This window comes from Pseudophryne corroboree, chromosome 6, assembly GCF_028390025.1.
Source record: "Pseudophryne corroboree isolate aPseCor3 chromosome 6, aPseCor3.hap2, whole genome shotgun sequence".
Taxonomy (NCBI): domain Eukaryota; kingdom Metazoa; phylum Chordata; class Amphibia; order Anura; family Myobatrachidae; genus Pseudophryne; species Pseudophryne corroboree.
Genome location: NC_086449.1, coordinates 843,573,219 through 843,596,829, shown reverse-complemented (window position 1 = coordinate 843,596,829; position 23,611 = coordinate 843,573,219). Strand labels below are relative to the sequence as shown.

The 23,611-nt window shown below is 49.4% G+C and overlaps 1 protein-coding gene across 3 annotated transcripts in view; it reads left to right on the top strand.

The window, feature by feature from the left end:
* Nucleotides 1–23,611, top strand: part of PTPRO (protein tyrosine phosphatase receptor type O) — a 698,190-nt gene that overhangs the window by 594,496 nt on the left and 80,083 nt on the right. For all 3 annotated transcript variants that reach the window (XR_010179771.1, XM_063929453.1, XM_063929452.1), the window contains one exon: nucleotides 11,556–11,632. Coding sequence is in view for 2 of the 3 variants with exons in the window: in XM_063929453.1 (XP_063785523.1) it covers nucleotides 11,556–11,632 (77 nt within the window). In the remaining variant the exon portion in view is untranslated. The remainder of the gene's footprint in view (nucleotides 1–11,555; nucleotides 11,633–23,611) is intronic.

Below are 23,611 nucleotides of genomic sequence, written 5' to 3'. Positions count from 1 at the left end.
TTACACTTTGCTACAGTCAGTACTGTTTGCCCTAACCACACACACTGTCATATTTATTAAATTTGTTCACTCAGTGTTGCAATTACAGACTACCACTTAGTGTAAATTAGCAAAATTTATGCTAAAAATCTCTGTTATGTAATGTAACTTACTGCGTGCACGCATTTCCCTGATTTGCTGGCGGATCTCCGCCAACAGTTCTGGAGTCCTCCTGCGGAGATCACTCCATCTCCTCTCCAGTTGGATGATGGTCCGCCTGCTGCGGACGCGAGACCGCAGTAGGTGGCGGACCTCCGCGTAGGCCTCGCGCTTAACACGATTTGGGATGAAGCGCCCAACGCGGCCTACGCGGCGGTCCATCACCGCAACCAGGACGCGGAGCTCCCGCCTGGTGAAAGGTGCAGCACGCATCATGGCAATGGCGTTTTCCTTATTTGGGCATATATTTATAGTGTGTGTTAGCATGTGATTGGTCCTAAATCTATGCTGTCATTTCAAATAACTTTATTGATCTTTGCAATGCTGTGAAGAGCAGAGTGGTAATTTCGCACGAGCGGAAATACGCAGTCGCGGAATAGAAATAAAAACACAACCAACTAAAACACCAACACAAACACAGACACAGACACACACACACTTTTGTTAAAATTTCTAAACATATCTGTGTACTCACCACAGTTTGTGTGATAATTCAGCTGGACAGTCACAAAGTGGTCAACATTCAGTTTCATTTGTTTGTGTGTTTTTTTAAAAAAACAGGATTTTATTAAAGAAAACAAATAAGGACACTATTTAGCAACATCACATTATTAGATTTGCAAAGAACACATTGTAAGCTTAACCTGTTGACGGATATTTTTGAAAAAAATAATTAGAGATTCCCACACACCCAAATCATTACACAATGACCTTACAATAGTAAGCAAAATTTCAGCATTACAAAATGAACATAAGCATACTGTGGTTTTTAATATTTTGTAAAAGTAAATTAAAAAACACTATACCTGAAATATTCTGCAACAATGCTTGCCCTGACTTGGCTTCCCCTCCGTGTAACACTCCCCCCACCGAAGTGATGGACAACCCCTGGCTCCTCATCAGGCAATTCCTCTGTCTGAAGAAGCTCTACGCTACTCCTTACCGCGATGTTATGTAGTATAGCGCACAGGACCACTAGTTTACTTGCCATCTCCGGCGAATACATGATGTCGCCACCAGTGCGGTGGAGCACACGAAACCGCCCTTTAAGGACCCCAATTGTGCGCTCCACCAGCTGTCTAGTGGCAGTAAGCGCGGAGTTAAATGCCATCTGTGGTCCTGGCCTGGGATTACGGTAAGGAGTCATGAGCCAGGGGGTGCAAGGATATCCACGGTCTCCTGTTTGATGAGAAGTAAAAATTAGAAATAGTATATTCCGATAATTTGGTAAAAATGACAGGAAATTATGTTGGCCAACTCACCCAATAACCACATGTCTGCTCGTTGACTTGATCTTAATCTGTGCCATATCCCTGATTGTCTAATGACATACGCATCATGTGAGTTTCCGGGAAACTTGGCATTCAGGGAAAGGATCTGGAGGGATGGCCCACAAACAACCATTACATTCAGAGAATGAAACAGTTTCCTGTTTCTAAAAATTTCTTCATTATGTCTTGGTGGCTGAATAGCTACATGTGTGCCATCCACAACCCCAATAACATGTGGGAAGCGACTACCACCTTCCTCAAATTGCCGCTTCACCACATCTAGGGCACCAACATCCAAAGGCATAGCAATAAATTGCTTAACCCGCTTTAGGAAAGCCTGGCTGACACGCCGCAGGACCTTACTGAACTGGCCCTGCGACATGCCAACCAGGTCTCCAACTACATGCTGAAAAGACCCTGTAGCCAAAAAATGTAACACAGCAAGGAATTGTGTCAATGGTGGTATTGCTGTAGGATACCGAATTGAAGACTCCAGATCACTCTCTATTATGGAGAGAGTGTCTAGGATTAGATGTGGTGGCAGCCTGTATCTACGCACAACAACATCATCTGGCATCCCAAAAAGTAGGACACGGGTTCGGAAAATTGGTGGCCTAGCACGCCTCCGTTGCCTTGGTTGATGAGGAGCCGGTTGTGGTTGTTGGGCTGGCGGTTGGGGTGGGAGTGCTGCCGTGGGTTGGGGTGGGAGGGCTTCTGCTGCCACAAACACTGAGATCACACACTTTAAAAAAGATTAACAGATATGTTGAATAAGACAAATGCAAAGCCAAAAAACTAAATTTTTTGAAAAATATAAAAAAACGGGGTGTCAACTTACTGCAGGAGCATAAGACATTTTTTCTGGGTTCAATTCCGGGAAAATGTGAAATTGAGACAAAAAAGGATAAACACAAATTAAAAGTGTGAAACCTACATATTGTTTAAAAAAAAAAACATAATAAGACCATCAAAGACATCACAAACACCTAAGTATAAATTTAAAAAAATAGGTTAGACATCTCAAAAAAAGTAAAAAAAAAAGTTAGCCCTTTAGTAGCTAGTACAGGCAAGAACAGCACTACTTTGCAGAACAATCCTGTGAAAAATATGATTAATTATTATAAAGATGGCTGACAAACATAAGCAAAACACTTTGAACAAACACAAACAGGCACCAACACAGGCAAATGGGACTTACCTGCTCCAAAGAAAGAAAATAAATGCCAATTAGTGTTCGAGGTCACACTAATGAACTAAAAGAAAACGGGTTTAAGTCACCACAAATAAGACACCTACAAGAGACTAAAAATGACAGTAAGAACAACATAGAGACCATTAACACAAACAGGCACCAACACAGGCAAAGGGGACTTACCTGCTCCAAAGAAAGAAAATAAATGCCAATTAGTGTTCAAGGTCACACTAATGAACTAAAAGAAAACGGGTTTAAGTCACCACAAATAAGACACCTACAAGAGACCAAAAATGACAGTAAGAACAACATAGAGACCATTAACACAAACAGGCACCAACACAGGCAAAGGGGACTTACCTGCTCCAAAGAAAGAAAATAAATGCCAATTAGTGTTCGAGGTCACACTAATGAACTAAAAGAAAACGGGTTTAAGTCACCACAAATAAGACACCTACAAGAGACCAAAAATGACAGTAAGAACAACATAGAGACCATTAACACAAACAGGCACCAACACAGGCAAAGGGGACTTACCTGCTCCAAAGAAAGAAAATAAATGCCAATTAGTGTTCGAGGTCACACTAATGAACTAAAAGAAAACGGGTTTAAGTCACCACAAATAAGACACCTACAAGAGACCAAAAATGACAGTAAGAACAACATAGAGACCATTAACACAAACAGGCACCAACACAGGCAAAGGGGACTTACCTGCTCCAAAGAAAGAAAATAAATGCCAATTAGTGTTCGAGGTCACACTAATGAACTAAAAGAAAACGGGTTTAAGTCACCACAAATAAGACACCTACAAGAGACCAAAAATGACAGTAAGAACAACATAGAGACCATTAACACAAACAGGCACCAACACAGGCAAAGGGGACTTACCTGCTCCAAAGAAAGAAAATAAATGCCAATTAGTGTTCAAGGTCACACTAATGAACTAAAAGAAAACGGGTTTAAGTCACCACAAATAAGACACCTACAAGAGACCAAAAATGACAGTAAGAACAACATAGAGACCATTAACACAAACAGGCACCAACACAGGCAAAGGGGACTTACCTGCTCCAAAGAAAGAAAATAAATGCCAATTAGTGTTCAAGGTCACACTAATGAACTAAAAGAAAACGGGTTTAAGTCACCACAAATAAGACACCTACAAGAGACCAAAAATGACAGTAAGAACAACATTTTAACATTAGTCCACACAACAGCAACACTGAAGCACAGGTTTAGTGTTAAAAATGTACAATCAAAATATAGATTTACAAAATTAAACATTTAATAATCCAAAAGCAAAACAAAAAAAAAAATGGAAAATTGAACAAGACGAATGCACGAATACTCACAAACGGAATTTCGCAAAAAGTATGCAATACTGTCTATATGCTAAACGCGAACAAACGGACAAAGGTATGCTTGACAATTACTCACTCAGAAAAGTACTTTAGCACCTTCACGCACGGCCCAACAAACCAAACTGCAACTACGACAAACTCCAAACTACCAACACTCACAGCGTGCAAAGTAGGCCCTTAAATATGCAGTGCAATCATTAGCAAGATTACCATACTGTACACCTGTGTGAATGAACGCGTCGCACGTAGGTATAAATAGGCACACACCTGGGCGTACACACGTCATCTCCAACATGGCTTCTCGTGAGGAATTAACAGCAGAGATGGACCGCATTGCACAGCAGCAGATGGCATTGGCAAAAAAACGCCTAGAGTGCCAGAAACGGATGTTGGAATACGCCTCTGCGGATTCTGAACAGGCAGGACCTAGTACTCTGCAAATGTCAGCTTCTGAGCCCCAACAATTGAGTGGGGATACCCTGCCACACACACATACTGGACAAACTGAGGAGGAATCAGCATTAGCCACACAAACACAACAGACAGAAGCTGCTAGTGAGGAGGAAGATGGTGAGGAGCAGCAGGAAGAAACCTCACAGGCTACCTCCAGACGTAAGAAAAGACAGCCAGCATTCACTAAGAGGGAGTTGCGTGTCTTGGTCACGCAGGCCATGTCCAAAGTACATAGAGGCCCCAAAAACATGGGTGGTGCTACAAAAGATCGCATCTGGAGGGACATCACACATTCTGTGAATGAAGTTGGCTCTGTCGTCAGAACATCGCAGGAAGTTAGACGACGGTAAGTGCATCTTGCCAGTCCTTTTTCTGTGCTAAGTTGACTTAAAAATGTAGTGACATGTGATGTTATGTATAGCAAACAGAAGCAGAACATGTGTCCTAGATATTTACATACACAAATAATAAGACTCTACTTTGCCCCTCTTTCACAATACATATGTAGGTGGGCCGACTTCAAATCCCGCCTGAAGGCAAAGAGGTCTGCGGAGTGGAATGCCTCAAGGGCTACAGGGGGAGGACCATCTGTCGCTGTGGAGTTTACAGACTTGGAGGAGATGGCGATGCCCTGTATCAGTTATGAGGAGGCCCAAGGGGTGTCAAATATGGACACGGACCTGCCTGAGATCCTGACGGGACATGACTTGCCAGGTAAGTTTACACATGTATTTGTCTGCAATTTAAACTGTATTTATAAAATTAAATCTAATTTTTTATTGTACTCTTTTCCCACACATTCTTCTATTTGCTTGCCACAAAACACAGCACAGGGGGATGATCAGTTTGAGTCACAGGAGGGTTATGTGGCTGAGGCTGAGGTGGAGGGACCTAGTGGGTCTGCCAGTGTGGGGCCACAAATCCCACCTCTGCAGGTTCCTACTGGCCCCCCCACCCAACCCTCTGCTATCCCGGAGATCCTGCTTGAAATCGCTAGGTATGGTGAGAGCCTAAATGCGTTTCAAGACAGGGTCCTCCGGGAGGTAAGCCAGATAGCTGTCCGGCTCACTGAGCACCGAACCAGTGTTGAGCAAGGTGTTGCTCAACTCTGCCAAGGTCTGGCAGAGATCAGGCAGGGCCAAGAACAACTTGCCTCCTCATTCCAAAGCCTTGCAAATAACATCTTGCAAGGGCTCCAGGCCATCGCTGTCTCCCTTGCCCACAGTGGCAGAGAGCCACCCACATCGGCTCCCTCCCCTGCCCCTGCCCAGGAAGAACAGCCCACTGGGCAGGCCCAACGAAGGTCGCTCCGCAGACCAAGCCAAGAAGAACAGCCTCAGGCGGGGAGAAAAAAAAGAAAGTGATGTCTCTCCAGATGGGCAGCACCCATGTTTTTCATGTTGCCTCTATGTTATTTTGGAGTTGGCTTGTGTGGCCAGAATGGATAACTCCCTCTTAGTGAAATGTATTATTTATGTTTGGAGGTATTGTAGCCTGTGAGTTTTTGGGTATAAACACCAGAGCCATCTTCCTCTTACTAGTGTGCTATGTATTGTTGTGTTTGTGTGGTGGATCCTAATTCTTTCTCAGTTGTGGCAAAATTTTTGTGTGGCAGGGTGTGTAATATGTATTATTTTCGATTACAAATTATAATTTAGTCAGAAGCTGAATTTTGCAGAGTACTAAGTTCTGCTATATCATTTGTGTCAGTGCCATATGCTTGCTGCTTGGTCCATCTCTGCCTGTGAGACTCACGTGTAGCCATGTTGTTTTCATGTTGTGAAATCTTACGACAGTAATAAAAAAAAATTAATTAACAATTGTGCAATTTATTCAAGGTAATGCATTAGGTAAATCTTAGTTCCAGAAAAATTAGGTCAGCATATAGACACTTGTGGACCAATCTGCAATTTCTCCCACAAAATTGCATCATCCAACAAATACAGGTATGCTTTGCACCACACTTTAATGTCCATATTAAGTAAACTGACACAACACTTTTTAGATTTATCTATTGATCAACAGGACATCATTTAAAACATTGTCAAATATTATAAACAAAAATTAATGTTACATTTCTGACAAAATGAAAGTGTGCTGCATTATGTGGGTGTCGGTTTCTTTAGCAAAAATGTTGCAGCTTTCAATTTAAATGTTTAATTATTTCACTTGTTTGTATTTGTTATTCTTACAAACATTAAAAAATTTTTTTTAAATGTTTACACACCAACTTTAACACTAAAAACAACCTTATTTGGCAGTGTGTGAGATTTATATGTGAGTAGAATAAACATGTAATGTTGGTTCAGACAATTGCTATTTGCTAACTTTCATCTGCGCAGTAATTAGCTAGTAATTGGCCATCAGATGAATGTGCTCTCCAATTAACAGCTAATTACTGCATACACACTTGGTAACAGTACTTCGCAAATGTAGAGTAACTGCAGACCTACTCGGCTGCTGCGTGAAGGTTGCTACGGTTTCCTATGTTAGATTTAACAGCGACAAGGTATAATTGCGAAAAACACGCCCATTGCGAGTTGCATACTCCCACACTGTACGCCCACTTTCACGCCCATGTCGGAGCATTGCGAAGTCTCGCCTCCGCCACGCCTCCGCCACTCCTCGTTTTCGTTTGCCAGTTACGTGTTGGTTTAAATGTGGCATTTTTGCACTAATGTCGTACGTATGTACTCGCGCATGCGTATTTACGCTTTTGCGCATGCGCAGACACTTAGTTTTCGTACATTTGCGATACGATGAATCTCAGCGACCAACTTGGAATGAGGGCCATTGCGCATGCGCATTAGCGACTAATCGCTCCGTTGCGAGAAAAAAATAATGAGCGAACAACTCGGAATGACCCCCTATATCATGTAATATAATATCCAACATAAGACTCTGGTTCCATTCATTCCTTACTAGTCAGGATGAGGTATATACTGACTTTCAGGAGACCGGACCTCGGAAAAGATCATTTCTATAATATAATAAAGTGTATGCTCTCTTTAGCTGGCATATAGGACACACTATAACCTAGGGCCTAATTCACACCTGATTGCTCGCTGGGGTTTTTTTGCAGTCCAGCATTCGCATAGTCACCGCCTATAGGGAGTGTATTTTCGCTTTGCAAGTGTGTGATCGCATGTGTAGCCGAGCGGTACAAAAAGAGTTTCGCAGTTTCTGCGCAGCCCAGGACTTACTCAGCCGCTGCGATCACTTCAGCCTGTCCGGGGCCGGAATTGACGTCAGACACCCGCCCTGCAAACGCGTGGACACGCCTGCATTTCCTCAACCACTCCCAGAAAACGGTCAGTTGCCACCCACAAACGCCTTCTTCCTGTCAATCTCCTTGCGATCAGCCGTGCGAATGGATTCTTCGCACAAACCCATCGCGGCGATCCGCTTTGTACCTGTGCAATACGCCTACGCATTGCGGTGCATACGCATGCGCAGTTCTGACCTGATCACAGCACTGCAAAAACGCTAGCGAGCGATCAGGTCTGAATTACCCCTCCCAAGTCTTTTGGTGACGAATTTTGATTATTATACTTAATTGTTAAAGGTGAAACCATAATACCTATGAATAAAATAGTTCCCAGATTATTGCTATATCTGCTCTGATCCACAACAGAACATTCACATAATAATACAGACAGAAAACAGGCAGCGCACCTTGGTTTTTAATCACTTTATTCACTATATACTGTATAATAAGTGTATGTATAGTACGTTTAATTGTGTTGTCTTTATTTGGTGGTTGGACGCCTTTTCATCATAACAATAAAGGTTATATTTTAATTATACTCACGTGCGCAAACAGACCTTCTTTTCTCTTTTTTCTTTGAACATCTCTGGATGGCAAAAACAGAAGAAAATCCATAAAATAAATGTTAAATTCTTAAACCTTTGCTACTTAAATAATGAATTTTTAACAGTTATTTACAGCATAAGAAGCAGATAAGTCACTGACATGAGGCACCTCGCAGTACTGGCTAATGTGTGGTACCTCGCAGTACTGGCTGATGTGTGGCACCTCGCAGTACTGGCTGATGTGTGGTACCTCGCAGTACTAGATGATGAGTGGCACCTCGCAGTACTGGCTGATGTGTGGCACCTCGCAGTACTGGCTGATGTGTGGCACCTCGCAGTACTGGCTGATGTGTGGCACCTCGCAGTACTGGCTGATGTGTGGCACCTCGCAGTACTGGCTGATGTGTGGCACCTCGCAGTACTGGCTGATGTGTGGCACCTCGCAGTACTGGCTGATGTGTGGTACCTCGCAGTACTAGATGATGTGTGGCACCTCGCAGTACTGGCTGATGTGTGGCACCTCGCAGTACTGGCTGATGTGTGGTACCTCGCAGTACTGGCTGATGTGTGGTACCTCGCAGTACTGGCTGATGTGTGGCACCTCGCAGTACTGGCTGATGTGTGGCACCTCGCAGTACTGGCTGATGTGTGGCACCTCGCAGTACTGGCTGATGTGTGGCACCTCGCAGTACTGGCTGATGTGAGGCACCTCGCAGTACTGGCTGATGTGTGGCACCTCGCAGTACTGGCTGATGTGTGGCACCTCGCAGTACTGGCTGATGTGTGGCACCTCGCTGTACTGGCTGATGTGTGGCACCTCGCAGTACTGGCTGATGTGTGGCACCTCGCAGTACTGGCTGATGTGTGGCACCTCGCAGTACTAGATGATGTGTGGTACCTCGCAGTACTGGCTGATGTGTGGTACCTCGCAGTACTGGCTGATGTGTGGCACCTCGCAGTACTGGCTGATGTGTGGTACCTCGCAGTACTGGCTGATGTGTGGCACCTCGCAGTACTGGCTGATGTGTGGCACCTCGCAGTACTGGCTAATGTGTGGCACCTCGCAGTACTGGCTGTGTGGCACCTCGCAGTACTGGCTAATGTGTGGCACCTCGCAGTACTGGCTAATGTGTGGCACCTCGCAGTACTGGCTGATGTGTGGCACCTCGCAGTACTGGCTGATGTGTGGCACCTCGCAGTACTGGCTGATGTGTGGCACCTCGCAGTACTGGCTGATGTGTGGCACCTCGCAGTACTAGATGATGTGTGGTACCTCGCAGTACTGGCTGATGTGTGGTACCTCGCAGTACTGGCTGATGTGTGGCACCTCGCAGTACTGGCTGATGTGTGGTACCTCGCAGTACTGGCTGATGTGTGGCACCTCGCAGTACTGGCTGATGTGTGGCACCTCGCAGTACTGGCTAATGTGTGGCACCTCGCAGTACTGGCTGTGTGGCACCTCGCAGTACTGGCTAATGTGTGGCACCTCGCAGTACTGGCTAATGTGTGGCACCTCGCAGTACTGGCTGATGTGTGGCACCTCGCAGTACTGGCTGATGTGTGGCACCTCGCAGTACTGGCTGATGTGAGGCACCTCGCAGTACTGGCTGATGTGTGGCACCTCGCAGTACTGGCTGATGTGTGGCACCTCGCAGTACTGGCTGATGTGTGGCACCTCGCAGTACTGGCTGATGTGTGGCACCTCGCAGTACTGGCTGATGTGTGGCACCTCGCAGTACTGGCTGATGTGTGGCACCTCGCAGTACTAGATGATGTGTGGTACCTCGCAGTACTAGCTGATGTGTGGTACCTCGCAGTACTGGCTGATGTGTGGCACCTCGCTGTACTGGCTGATGTGTGGCACCTCGCAGTACTGGCTGATGTGTGGTACCTCGCAGTACTGGCTGATGTGTGGCACCTCGCAGTACTGGCTGATGTGTGGCACCTCGCAGTACTGGCTGATGTGTGGCACCTCGCAGTACTGGCTAATGTGTGGCACCTCGCAGTACTGGCTAATGTGTGGTACCTCGCAGTACTGGCTGATGTGTGGCACCTCGCTGTACTGGCTGATGTGTGGCACCTCGCAGTACTGGCTGATGTGTGGCACCTCGCAGTACTGGCTGATGTGTGGCACCTCGCAGTACTAGATGATGTGTGGTACCTTGCAGTACTAGCTGATGTGTGGCACCTCGCAGTACTGGCTGATGTGTGGCACCTCGCTGTACTGGCTGATGTGTGGCACCTCGCAGTACTGGCTGATGTGTGGCACCTCGCAGTACTGGCTGATGTGTGGCACCTCGCAGTACTGGCTAATGTGTGGCACCTCGCAGTACTGGCTAATGTGTGGCACCTCGCAGTACTGGCTAATGTGTGGTACCTCGCAGTACTGGCTGATGTGTGGCACCTCGCTGTACTGGCTGATGTGTGGCACCTCGCAGTACTGGCTGATGTGTGGCACCTCGCAGTACTGGCTGATGTGTGGCACCTCGCAGTACTAGATGATGTGTGGTACCTTGCAGTACTAGCTGATGTGTGGTACCTCGCAGTACTGGCTGATGTGTGGCACCTCGCTGTACTGGCTGATGTGTGGCACCTCGCAGTACTGGCTGATGTGTGGCACCTCGCAGTACTGGCTGATGTGTGGTACCTCGCAGTACTGGCTGATGTGTGGCACCTCGCAGTACTGGCTGATGTGTGGCACCTCGCTGTACTGGCTGATGTGTGGCACCTCGCAGTACTGGCTGATGTGTGGCACCTCGCAGTACTAGATGATGTGTGGTACCTTGCAGTACTAGCTGATGTGTGGTACCTCGCAGTACTGGCTGATGTGTGGCACCTCGCTGTACTGGCTGATGTGTGGCACCTCGCAGTACTGGCTGAAGTGTGGCACCTCGCAGTACTGGCTGATGTGTGGCACCTCGCAGTACTGGCTGATGTGTGGCACCTCGCAGTACTGGCTGATGTGTGGCACCTCGCAGTACTGGCTGATGTGTGGCACCTCGCAGTACTGGCTGATGTGTGGCACCTCGCAGTACTAGCTGATGTGTGGCACCTCGCAGTACTGGCTGATGTGTGGCACCTCGCAGTACTGGCTGATGTGTGGCACCTCGCAGTACTGGCTGATGTGTGGCACCTCGCAGTACTGGCTGATGTGTGGCACCTCGCAGTACTAGCTGATGTGTGGTACCTCGCAGTACTGGCTGATCTGGGGTTGGGAGAGAGACAACAATTACTCATCCACTTTCCTTTTCTTACCTTCCTCAGATGACTTTAGCCGGGTGACACTGGTGTCCACAGATGAAGAGGATGGCGCCGATTACATTAACGCAAATTACATCCCTGTAAGTTTATCAGGAGAGATTGTTCCTACATTTTGTAAATTATAAATAAATAGCTCTTCTGAACAGAGATACAGTGTCACTGCACATTACCATGTGCCAAACAGAGATACAGTGTCACTGCACATTACCAAGTGCCAAACAGAGATACAGTGTCACTGCACATTACCAAGTGCCAAACAGAGATACAGTGTCACTGCACATTACCATGTGCCAAACAGAGATACAGTGTCACTGCACATTACCAAGTGCCAAACAGAGATACAGTGTCACTGCACATTACCAAGTGCCAAACAGAGATACAGTGTCACTGCACATTACCAAGTGCCAAACAGAGATACAGTGTCACTGCACATTACCAAGTGCCAAACAGAGAAACAGTGTCACTGCACATTACCATATGCCAAACAGAGATACAGTGTCACTGCACATTACCAAGTGCCAAACAGAGATACAGTGTCACTGCACATTACCATATGCCAAACAGAGATACAGTGTCACTGCACATTACCATGTGCCAAACAGAGATACAGTGTCACTGCACATTACCATATGCCAAACAGAGATACAGTGTCACTGCACATTACCAAGTGCCAAACAGAGAAACAGTGTCACTGCACATTACCAAGTGCCAAACAGAGAAACAGTGTCACTGCACATTACCAAGTGCCAAACAGAGATACAGTGTCACTGCACATTACCATGTGCCAAACAGAGATACAGTGTCACTGCACATTACCATATGCCAAACAGAGATACAGTGTCACTGCACATTACCATGTGCCAAACAGAGATACAGTGTCACTGCACATTACCATATGCCAAACAGAGATACAGTGTCACTGCACATTACCAAGTGCCAAACAGAGAAACAGTGTCACTGCACATTACCAAGTGCCAAACAGAGAAACAGTGTCACTGCACATTACCAAGTGCCAAACAGAGATACAGTGTCACTGCACATTACCAAGTGCCAAACAGAGATACAGTGTCACTGCACATTACCAAGTGCCAAACAGAGATACAGTGTCACTGCACATTACCAAGTGCCAAACAGAGATACAGTGTCACTGCACATTACCAAGTGCCAAACAGAGATACAGTGTCACTGCACATTACCAAGTGCCAAACAGAGATACAGTGTCACTGCACATTACCAAGTGCCAAACAGAGATACAGTGTCACTGCACATTACCAAGTGCCAAACAGAGAAACAGTGTCACTGCACATTACCAAGTGCCAAACAGAGATACAGTGTCCCTGCACATTACCAAGTGCCAAACAGAGATACAGTGTCACTGCACATTACCAAGTGCCAAACAGAGATACAGTGTCACTGCACATTACCAAGTGCCAAACAGAGATACAGTGTCACTGCACATTACCAAGTGCCAAACAGAGATACAGTGTCACTGCACATTACCATGTGCCAAACAGAGATACAGTGTCACTGCACATTACCATGTGCCAAACAGAGATACAGTGTCACTGCACATTACCATGTGCCAGAGATACAGTGTCACTGCACATTACCATGTGCCAAACAGAGATACAGTGTCACTGCACATTACCAAGTGCCAAACAGAGATACAGTGTCACTGCACATTACCAAGTGCCAAACAGAGATACAGTGTCACTGCACATTACCAAGTGCCAAACAGAGATACAGTGTCACTGCACATTACCAAGTGCCAAACAGAGATACAGTGTCACTGCACATTACCATGTGCCAAACAGAGATACAGTGTCACTGCACATTACCAAGTGCCAAACAGAGATACAGTGTCACTGCACATTACCAAGTGCCAAACAGAGATACAGTGTCACTGCACATTACCAAGTGCCAAACAGAGATACAGTGTCACTGCACATTACCAAGTGCCAAACAGAGATAGTGTCACTGCACATTACCAAGTGCCAAACAGAGATACAGTGTGACTGCACATTACCATGTGCCAAACAGAGATACAGTGTGCCTGCACATTACCATGTGCCAAACAGAGATACAGTGTCACTGCACATTACCAAGTGCCAAACAGAGATACAGTGTCACTGCACATTACCATGTGCCAAACAGAGATACAGTGTCACTGCACATTACCAAGTGCCAAACAGGGATACAGTGTCACTGCACATTACCAAGTGCCAAACAGAGATACAGTGTCACTGCACATTACCAAGTGCCAAACAGAGATACAGTGTCACTGCACATTACCATGTGCCAAACAGAGATGCAGTGTGACTGCACATTACCATGTGCCAAACAGAGATACAGTGTGACTGCACATTACCATCTGCCAAACAGAGATACTGTGTGACTGCACATTACCATGTGCCAAACAGAGATACAGTGTCACTGCACATTACCATCTGCCAAACAGAGATACAGTGTCACTGCACATTACCATGTGCCAAACAGAGATAGTGTCACTGCACATTACCATGTGTCAAACAGAGATACAGTGTCACTGCACATTACCATGTGCCAAACAGAGATACAGTGTGACTGCACATTACCATATGCCAAACAGAGATACGGTGTCACTGCACATTACCAAGTGCCAAACAGAGATACAGTGTCACTGCACATTACCATGTGCCAAACAGAGATGCAGTGTGACTGCACATTACCATGTGCCAAACAGAGATGCAGTGTGAATGCACATTACCATGTGCAAAACAGAGATACAGTGTCACTGCACATTACCATCTGCCAAACAGAGATACAGTGTCACTGCACATTACCATGTGCCAAACAGAGATAGTGTCACTGCACATTACCATGTGTCAAACAGAGATACAGTGTGACTGCACATTACCATATGCCAAACAGAGATACAGTGTCACTGCACATTACCAAGTGCCAAACAGAGATACAGTGTCACTGCACATTACCATGTGCCAAACAGAGATGCAGTGTGACTGCACATTACCATGTGCCAAACAGAGATGCAGTGTGACTGCACATTATCATGTGCCAAACAGAGATGCAGTGTCACTGCACATTACCAAGTGCCAAACAGAGATACAGTGTCACTGCACATTACCATGTGCCAAACAGAGATGCAGTGTGACTGCACATTACCATGTGCCAAACAGAGATGCAGTGTGACTGCACATTACCATGTGCCAAACAGAGATGCAGTGTGAATGCACATTACCATGTGCAAAACAGAGATACAGTGTCACTGCACATTACCATATGCCAAACAGAGATACAGTGTTGCAGCACATTACCAAGTGCCAAACAGAGATACAGTGTCACTGCACATTACCATGTGCCAAACAGAGATACAGTGTGACTGCACATTACCATCTGCCAAACAGAGATACAGTGTGACTGCACATTACCATCTGCCAAACAGAGATACTGTGTGACTGCACATTACCATGTGCCAAACAGAGATACAGTGTCGCAGCACATTACCATTTGCCAAACAGAGATACAGTGTCACTGCACATTACCATGTGCCAAACAGAGATACAGTGTGACTGCACATTACCATCTGCCAAACAGAGATACTGTGTGACTGCACATTACCATGTGCCAAACAGAGATACAGTGTCACTGCACATTACCATCTGCCAAACAGAGATACAGTGTGACTGCACATTACCATCTGCCAAACAGAGATACAGTGTCACTGCACATTACCATCTGCCAAACAGAGATACAGTGTCACTGCACATTACCATGTGCCAAACAGAGATAGTGTCACTGCACATTACCATGTGTCAAACAGAGATACAGTGTCACTGCACATTACCATGTGCCAAACAGAGATACAGTGTCACTGCACATTACCATGTGCCAAACAGAGATACAGTGTCACTGCACATTACCATCTGCCAAACAGAGATACAGTGTCACTGCACATTACCATGTGCCAAACAGAGATAGTGTCACTGCACATTACCATGTGTCAAACAGAGATACAGTGTGACTGCACATTACCATATGCCAAACAGAGATACAGTGTCACTGCACATTACCAAGTGCCAAACAGAGATACAGTGTCACTGCACATTACCATGTGCCAAACAGAGATACAGTGTGACTGCACATTACCATATGCCAAACAGAGATACAGTGTCACTGCACATTACCAAGTGCCAAACAGAGATACAGTGTCACTGCACATTACCATGTGCCAAACAGAGATGCAGTGTGAATGCACATTACCATGTGCAAAACAGAGATACAGTGTCACTGCACATTACGAGTACGGAATATAGTAACTGTAATATAAATATATGCTTTAAAGCAGGAGTAACAGAGTTACTATATTCCGTACTGTGTTACTCCTGCATTAGTGTATATAAGACCGCGTAGGGAGCATAATGCGACCACAGCGGCATAAACGCACCGTCCAGGGCCTCCGCAGCGCCGCTCAAGGCACCACATGGCCTGTGAGGGGTTAATGTTTTCGGCTGGGAGGAACTCAGAGAGTGGGCCGGGGGGCCCATTGGCTGCAGCATGAGAGGGGGCTGGCCTGTCATGCATATAGGCAGCCGGCAGGATACTTCCTGCCTCTCTTCAGCCTTTTCGTTAGGACTGCAAGTATCACCCTTCTTACATTTTAACTAATAGCTTTATTCTCTGCTCACATCTCTGCTCACATCTCATTATTCTTTTACATTTCCCTTCCTCTGATATTTAACCCCTCTTTCTGTTATTCCTACCCTTATAATCTTTTTAATCTTTGCTGTCCTTCACTTCTCTTAGCATATCTCTTACTATTTCAGCTCTCCTTCCCCTCCAGGCATGGCCGCTAGACGTCCCACCCGCTCCGCTGGCCTCCCCGCCCGGCTCATAGACGCGTCTGCTGTCCAGCCGGCACGGGGAAGACAGGCTGCAGCGGCCGTACGGGAACCCCAGGGCGCGCGCGGCCGGGCTCAGCCGCCCGCCCGGGCTCCCCCGCGCGTGCGCTCTCCGTCCCCGCTGCTAGCCGCGGCGGGGAACGGAGCGCTGGGCGGCCGGAGAAATACGCGGCAAAGAGCCAGGGATGGTGTCCTGCCATCCCTGAGCTCGCCGCTCGCTACACGCGGCTGCCCTGATCACGTGGGGCCGGGACAGAGCTCCCGGCCCGCGGATCAGCAGCCGCAGGCCAGCAATGAACACGTGGGAAGTGGGGGTCGGGAGGGGGGTCGTGCGGCTGCCAGACCTGCACAGGGCAGGCAGCGCGCGCGTGGCACCAGGAATACTGCCACTAGGGGGGCCCAGATGAGGCCTGTCCCCACTGTTCACCCCTCCCCCTCATCAAGTCAGGTCCAGCCCGCGCCCCCCCACGACAGGGAGGGGCGTCGCCCCCGCCCCGCTACTGCACACCCTCCTCTACCGATCCCCGCTAGGGAGGGGCCCATACGTCGGGGGCGTTCTGCGTCCGCCCGCGGCGGCGTGCCCCACCGGGCCTCTCCTGCAGGGGGTGCCCCTGTGGCGCCCCTCCCCTCCAGGATACCGCGTCTGGCTCGAGGCGCTGCGCCCGCCGTCCACGGCCATGCGCCTCCGACGGGGGTTCCTCACCCCAGGGGGCGGCGTGCGCAGTCGGGGGGTGTCCGTTCCGCACCTCCTCGCGGCCGGTCATCTCCCGCTAATGTGGATACGGAGGGGTCACATGCCTACATTGTGCCTCCTCCCGCCAGTAGCGATGACGGTTCAGTTTCTCCTCCGGTGGCCAATACGCGAGATCGGAGAAGATCGCGGCGGGAGCAATTGGCGCGGGATTTCTCCCAGCGGGACGGCGATACCGTGACGCCCGACAGTGAGGGATCATCGGGGTCCTTGCTCCCAACGGGGGGTTTACTATTCTCCCGTAGGGAACACGACCCGCGTGGCGGCTCTGAAGTTCCTACGCAGGCCACGGCAGCGGCACCCTTGGTGGACCCCACTGTTCTGTCCGCCATTTGTGCGGCTGTTGTGTCGGCAGTGGCGCCCTTGTTATCCCCCGTACCCGGGGGACTTGGGCGGTCCTCCACTTCTTTGGCGGATAGCATTGCGCAAGCTCTTGCCCCGCTTCTGTCCTCTGGCGCGACCGTTCCCCCGCCTGCCCCGCTCCCGGCTGCGGCAAACTCGGTGGAGGAGCGGGGAAACCATGTCTCTTTTGTCCCCCCAGCCGCGGACGTCAGGAGAGAAATGGAGTCTGTCGGCGCTTCCGCGAGTCGACCAGTGGCCGTCGAGACGGACGGTGTTCCCTCTCGTGCAGGTGAGTCTTCATCGGACCCCGACTGGTCCCGGGGAAGCGCGGTTACACCCCTTAGCGGCTTAGGATCGGTTTCTCACTCCGGCTCCTCTAGTGCTGGCGGCAGGGTGCGTAAGGATTCTAGCAAGCGCAGCCGCAGGCGTCGGTACACGGACTCTTCCCTTGCCTCCACGTCCTCAGAGGGCCTGTCCTCCTCTGATGGCGGACTGCACAGGGTTAAGCGCCGCAGACGACGCGAGCGTCGGTATTCGACCTCGTCCGCCTCCCAAGTCTCGGTGGAATCGGACACCGTGCACTGCGCTAATACGGCGGTGCAACGTGGTCTTAGGCCCCGGGTCCGGGATAGAATCCGCAAGGGCCAATATGTTAATATTTTCGCTCTCACTAGTGACGATAGAAAAGCCTTACTTTCCGCCAAGAAAAAGGGGCAGGGCAGCGAGGACGCTCTGCGCTCCTACCCGAATTGGGTACGCTGCATGTTGATATTTGCGGCATGTTACCTAGAGACCCGCCCGGACGAACATATGAACATAGTTCGATATCAATTCCTCATACATGTTCTGTACCACAAGTATAAAGGGTCGGCCTGGCGTCGTTATGATGAGGATTTTCGCCGAAAACAGCACGGGCGGCAGATCTATAACTTCGGCAAGAAGGATGTGGAACTGTGCTCGGAACTGACCCAGGGTTCGGCCGGCGCTGAGGAGAGCGGCACAGCGAAGAGATGGGCTAAGCGTCCCACCCCTCGTTCTGCCGGCTTTCGCGGCGGTTCAGGGCGCGCGGGGCATGGAAAATGCTTCGCTTTTAATAATGCACAATGCGACTTAGGTAGCCGCTGTCGTTTTCGTCACTCCTGTATCCGATGTGGGGGGGGCCACGGGATTAAGGACTGTTCCAGTCCTGGGGTCGGAGGTGCGTTCGGTCCTCAGACCCGGCAGAGCCGCGCGCCCGCGGCCTCTAGCGTTGGCCATAGCCCCCACCCCAATTAGGCTTCGGGCACTCCTTCCCTGGCTGCGACGGTACCCGCGCCCGGCTGACGCCCATTTCCTACACTCGGGATTCGCGTCGGGCTTCCCTTTACCTATACATGGGCGTGTGGGCCCCGGGACGGGCACGAACCTGCGCTCGGCCAGGGAATTTCCCGAAGTGCTCCGCCAGAAGGTCGAGGCCGAGGTGTCGCTAGGTAGGATGGTGGGCCCTTTCCGGGAACCCCCCTTGCCGGACCTCGTATTGTCCCCCGTTGGCATAGTTCCCAAAAAGACCATGGGAAAATTTCGCCTTATCCAGCATCTGTCCTGCCCTCCAGGGTCGTCGGTTAATGATGCCATCCCTCCGGATCAGTGTAGGGTTGTTTATCTATCCTTTGACTCAGCCATCGACACCATCCGGTCCTTTGGTCCTGGGGCAATGATGTGTAAATTGGACATCCAGTCAGCGTTCCGCCTCCTCCCGCTGCACCCGTCCGCCTTTCGGTTTATGGGTTTTCAGCTGGACGATGGTTTTTACATCGATCGGTGCCTCCCTATGGGGTGTTCCATCTCTTGCGCCTACTTCGAGCGTTTCAGTTCTTTCCTCCACTGGTGTCTCCAGCAGGAGACGGGCGAACGGGGCATTTCGCACTACTTAGACGATTTCCTTTTTATCGGCCCTTCAGATTCGGATCGCTGCCTCCTTTTGCTGCAGGGGGCTCTCGCCCTCTTCGCGCACTTTGGTGTTCCGGTGGCACCTGAGAAGACGGAGGGTCCCTCCGCCTCCTTGGTTTACCTCGGGATTCAGATTGATACGGTCGGTGGTTTGTGTAGGCTCCCCGCGGACAAGGTGTTGCGTTTGCACGATGGTATCCTATATGCGCTGGCGGCGGGCAAGCTCACGCTCAAACAGGCTCAATCCTTATTGGGCCTGTTTAACTTTGCTTGCAAGGTGATACCCATGGGTAGAGTCTTCTGTAGAAAATTGGAACGGGCTACCATGGGGGTTAGACGCCCACATCATTTTCTTCGATTGTCTCTTGAAATCCGAAGGGATTTGCGCATTTGGGACGAATTTCTTATTCGTTTCAACGGCATCCGTATTTGGCAGGAGGCGGCTGTGTCTAGCCCAGCCCTGGAGCTTTTCACAGACGCCTCTGGCGGTTACGGGTTCGGAGCTTATTTTGCAGGCCGTTGGTGCGCGCGTCCCTGGCCTCCGGCCTGGCTTAGCGGGGGCCTTACGTCAAATATGCTGTTGCTGGAAATATTTCCCATTTTAGTCGCTCTGGAATTGTGGTGCGCGGCCCTGCGGAACAAACAGGTTATCTTCTGGTGCGACAATTTGGGCGTGGTCTTTGCCATAAACCGGCAAAAATCCACTTCCTTGCCGGTTCTGCGGGTCCTTGCACAGATAGTCTTGCTCTGCTTGGTGAACAACATTACGTTGCGAGCAAAACATGTCCCTGGCGTGCGTAACGAAATTGCGGATGCCCTGTCGCGCGGCGATTGGCAGCGGTTTCGGCGCTTGGCTCCTGCAGCGCTACTCCATGGGGAATTATGTCCTGCTTATGTGTGGCAGGTCATCCACCCGGATTGGAGGAGTTAGCACACAGATCGTTGGCCCCTGCTACGTTTGCGGCCTATCGTGCCGCCTGGGAACGGTGGAGTCGCTTCCTCATGGAGCGAGGCCAGAGTGGTAAGACCTCTCACACTTTACTCTTAGAATATATCTGGATGCTGTACTCCGACGGGATTTCGCGGGCGTCTGTTAACAGGATTCTGGCGGGTATATCATACTTTCTGCAGCTGCGGGGGGAAGCGGATTTTACGAAGTCCTTTTTCCTCCGGCGGGTGTTGAAAGGTTGGGCACGGGCGTCCCCGCCCCTCCCAGATACTCGTCTGCCGATCACTGGGGCTTTGCTGCGGCGGATTTTGGGATCCCTCCGGAGTATTTGCTCCTCGGGATACGAAGTTCGCCTCTTCATGGCGGCCTTTACGATGGCCTTCCACGGCGCGTTCAGGGTGGGCGAGCTGGTGGCCGTCTCTCGGACTTCTGCCTCGCCCATGCTGGCGGCCCACGTCGTCATACGTCCCGACGGTTTGTGGTGCAGGATTCAGCGCTCCAAGACTGACGTAGCCGGCAGGGGGCAGTGGGTTCGAATGGGCCGGGCCAGTTCGCGGGGCATTTGTCCGGTTTCCGCGGCCCTGGCTTATTCGTCCCTTCGGCCTCCAACGCCCACTGGGTGGCTCGTCCATAGCGATGGGTCCCCGTTGACCAGATATCAATTCCGGTCGGTTTTGGGGCGTTGTATCTTGTACCTGGGTCTATCTCCGGCCGACTATGGGACTCACTCTTTCCGCATCGGCGCGGCTTCAGCAGCTGCTGCGGCGGGTTGGTCCGAAGTCGAAGTCCGGGCACTGGGTAGGTGGAGGTCTGGTGCAGTCAGACGCTATATCAGGCCTTTTCCTCCCAGTGCACCCATTTGAGGACTAGCCGCTCGTCGCAACTGCATTTTGCGGTTGTGGGGGCCTTGAGGAATTTTTGTTTTATCGTTGGTTTTACTACGGCTTTTGCCGGCTAACGAAGTTTCGTTTTTGCCTCAAGTCAAATTGGGTGGCCCAACCCCCCCCCCCCCCCCACCCATTTCCACTCCCCGTTAGGGACGTAGATAGGTTCCCCATTTAGCAATGCCGTATTTTATGTAATTTCTGACCTTCATTAAACCCTTCTTTTACAGGACGGCGGTTAGATCCGCGCTTTATATGATTCGTGGGCCATTCGTACATCTATTGGCTGTCCGTGTCGGCTCTGGCCTACGACACAACCCGTTTTCCTGAACTGCGGGCCGTGCGCTGGTTGGGGCGTAGAGGCCTCCGCTGGGACGGCCTGCGGGACTGGCTTAGGGCTGCAGTTGGCCGTTTTGGGTATCCGCTGTTCTTGGTGGTACATCTCGGGGGCAATGATTTGGTACACCGCACGGGCCTTGACATTCGCCTCGTGATGCGGCGCCAGCTGCTGGCACTTATGGCTGAGTGGCCGTTTTGCCTGATCCTCTGGTCGGACATGGTCCCCCGGCGATCTTGGCGTGGAGCCTTTAACCCGGGGGCGATTGACTTGGTTCGGAGACGGGTCAATTCGGTGGTCGGTAGTGCTGTCCTCCAGCATGGTGGCCTGGTCGTGCCGCACAGTGGTATCTCTTTCCGGGATCCGACTCTATACCGGTCTGATCTTCTGGGATGACTTTATGCACGTCCTTCGGTCCCCTTCGGTAGTTGTTTAGGTAACATTAGTTAAGGTTTAGTCGTTCATTAGTGTCTAGTTAGTTTTGTCGGTTTTTTAGCCCCTCCTCTAGTTAGTTGTTAGTTCGGTGGCGGCGGCAGGTTGGTAACCTGGCAGTTGGCCGGTTTAGGAACGGTTACTTAATTTTTAACCATGACTTCAAGGTGAGAAGTTGGGGTGTGTTTTAGAAACATTTTCTTAGTCGTTTGAATTAGTTTCCGGGCATCACTTTACCAAGTGGAGCCCATTAATTGGTAAAAACATATGTGGATGGCGGGGCTGGTGGCCCGAATTTTTTACCTCATAGGGGCGGAGCGTACCTCCGTCCCTACAACTGTTGGTGGGCAGGGGTAGTGGCAGAAGGTCGACCCCTGTCCTTGGATTTTTGAATTTTTAATGTCCAGGATGCAGGCAGGAGGCCGATCCCGGAACATTGGGGGCAGAAGGCTCCCTCACACATATGTTTTTATTGCTTACTTTTTATGTATTACAATGTTTTTTCACCCATGTTACTTTATTATGTTAACCGTTCTTCTCCCCGCCACCTTAGTTAGAGAGGGAAGTCTACATTTTAGTTTTAGCATTTAATAGGCCTTCCTCTCAGTCAGAAAATAAAAGCTGACCCCTTTCACGCCAACTACAGTTGTGGTGTTTTTATTTCATAGAATGAGTGTGCTTGAGTGGTGAGTGGATGCATCTGACGTGTGGGGTTTAAGACCGCGTAGGGAGCATAATGCGACCACAGCGGCATAAACGCACCGTCCAGGGCCTCCGCAGCGCCGCTCAAGGCACCACATGGCCTGTGAGGGGTTAATGTTTTCGGCTGGGAGGAACTCAGAGAGTGGGCCGGGGGGCCCATTGGCTGCAGCATGAGAGGGGGCTGGCCTGTCATGCATATAGGCAGCCGGCAGGATACTTCCTGCCTCTCTTCAGCCTTTTCGTTACCCACCCTCCCTCCCTGGGGACTTGTTTTTCTGCTTTACAGCTGTGTTCATTGTGTCGGCTTTGGGTGGCCGGTTTAGGAACGGTTACTTAATTTTTAACCATGACTTCAAGGTGAGAAGTTGGGGTGTGTTTTAGAAACATTTTCTTAGTCGTTTGAATTAGTTTCCGGGCATCACTTTACCAAGTGGAGCCCATTAATTGGTAAAAACATATGTGGATGGCGGGGCTGGTGGCCCGAATTTTTTACCTCATAGGGGCGGAGCGTACCTCCGTCCCTACAACTGTTGGTGGGCAGGGGTAGTGGCAGAAGGTCGACCCCTGTCCTTGGATTTTTGAATTTTTAATGTCCAGGATGCAGGCAGGAGGCCGATCCCGGAACATTGGGGGCAGAAGGCTCCCTCACACATATGTTTTTATTGCTTACTTTTTATGTATTACAATGTTTTTTCACCCATGTTACTTTATTATGTTAACCGTTCTTCTCCCCGCCACCTTAGTTAGAGAGGGAAGTCTACATTTTAGTTTTAGCATTTAATAGGCCTTCCTCTCAGTCAGAAAATAAAAGCTGACCCCTTTCACGCCAACTACA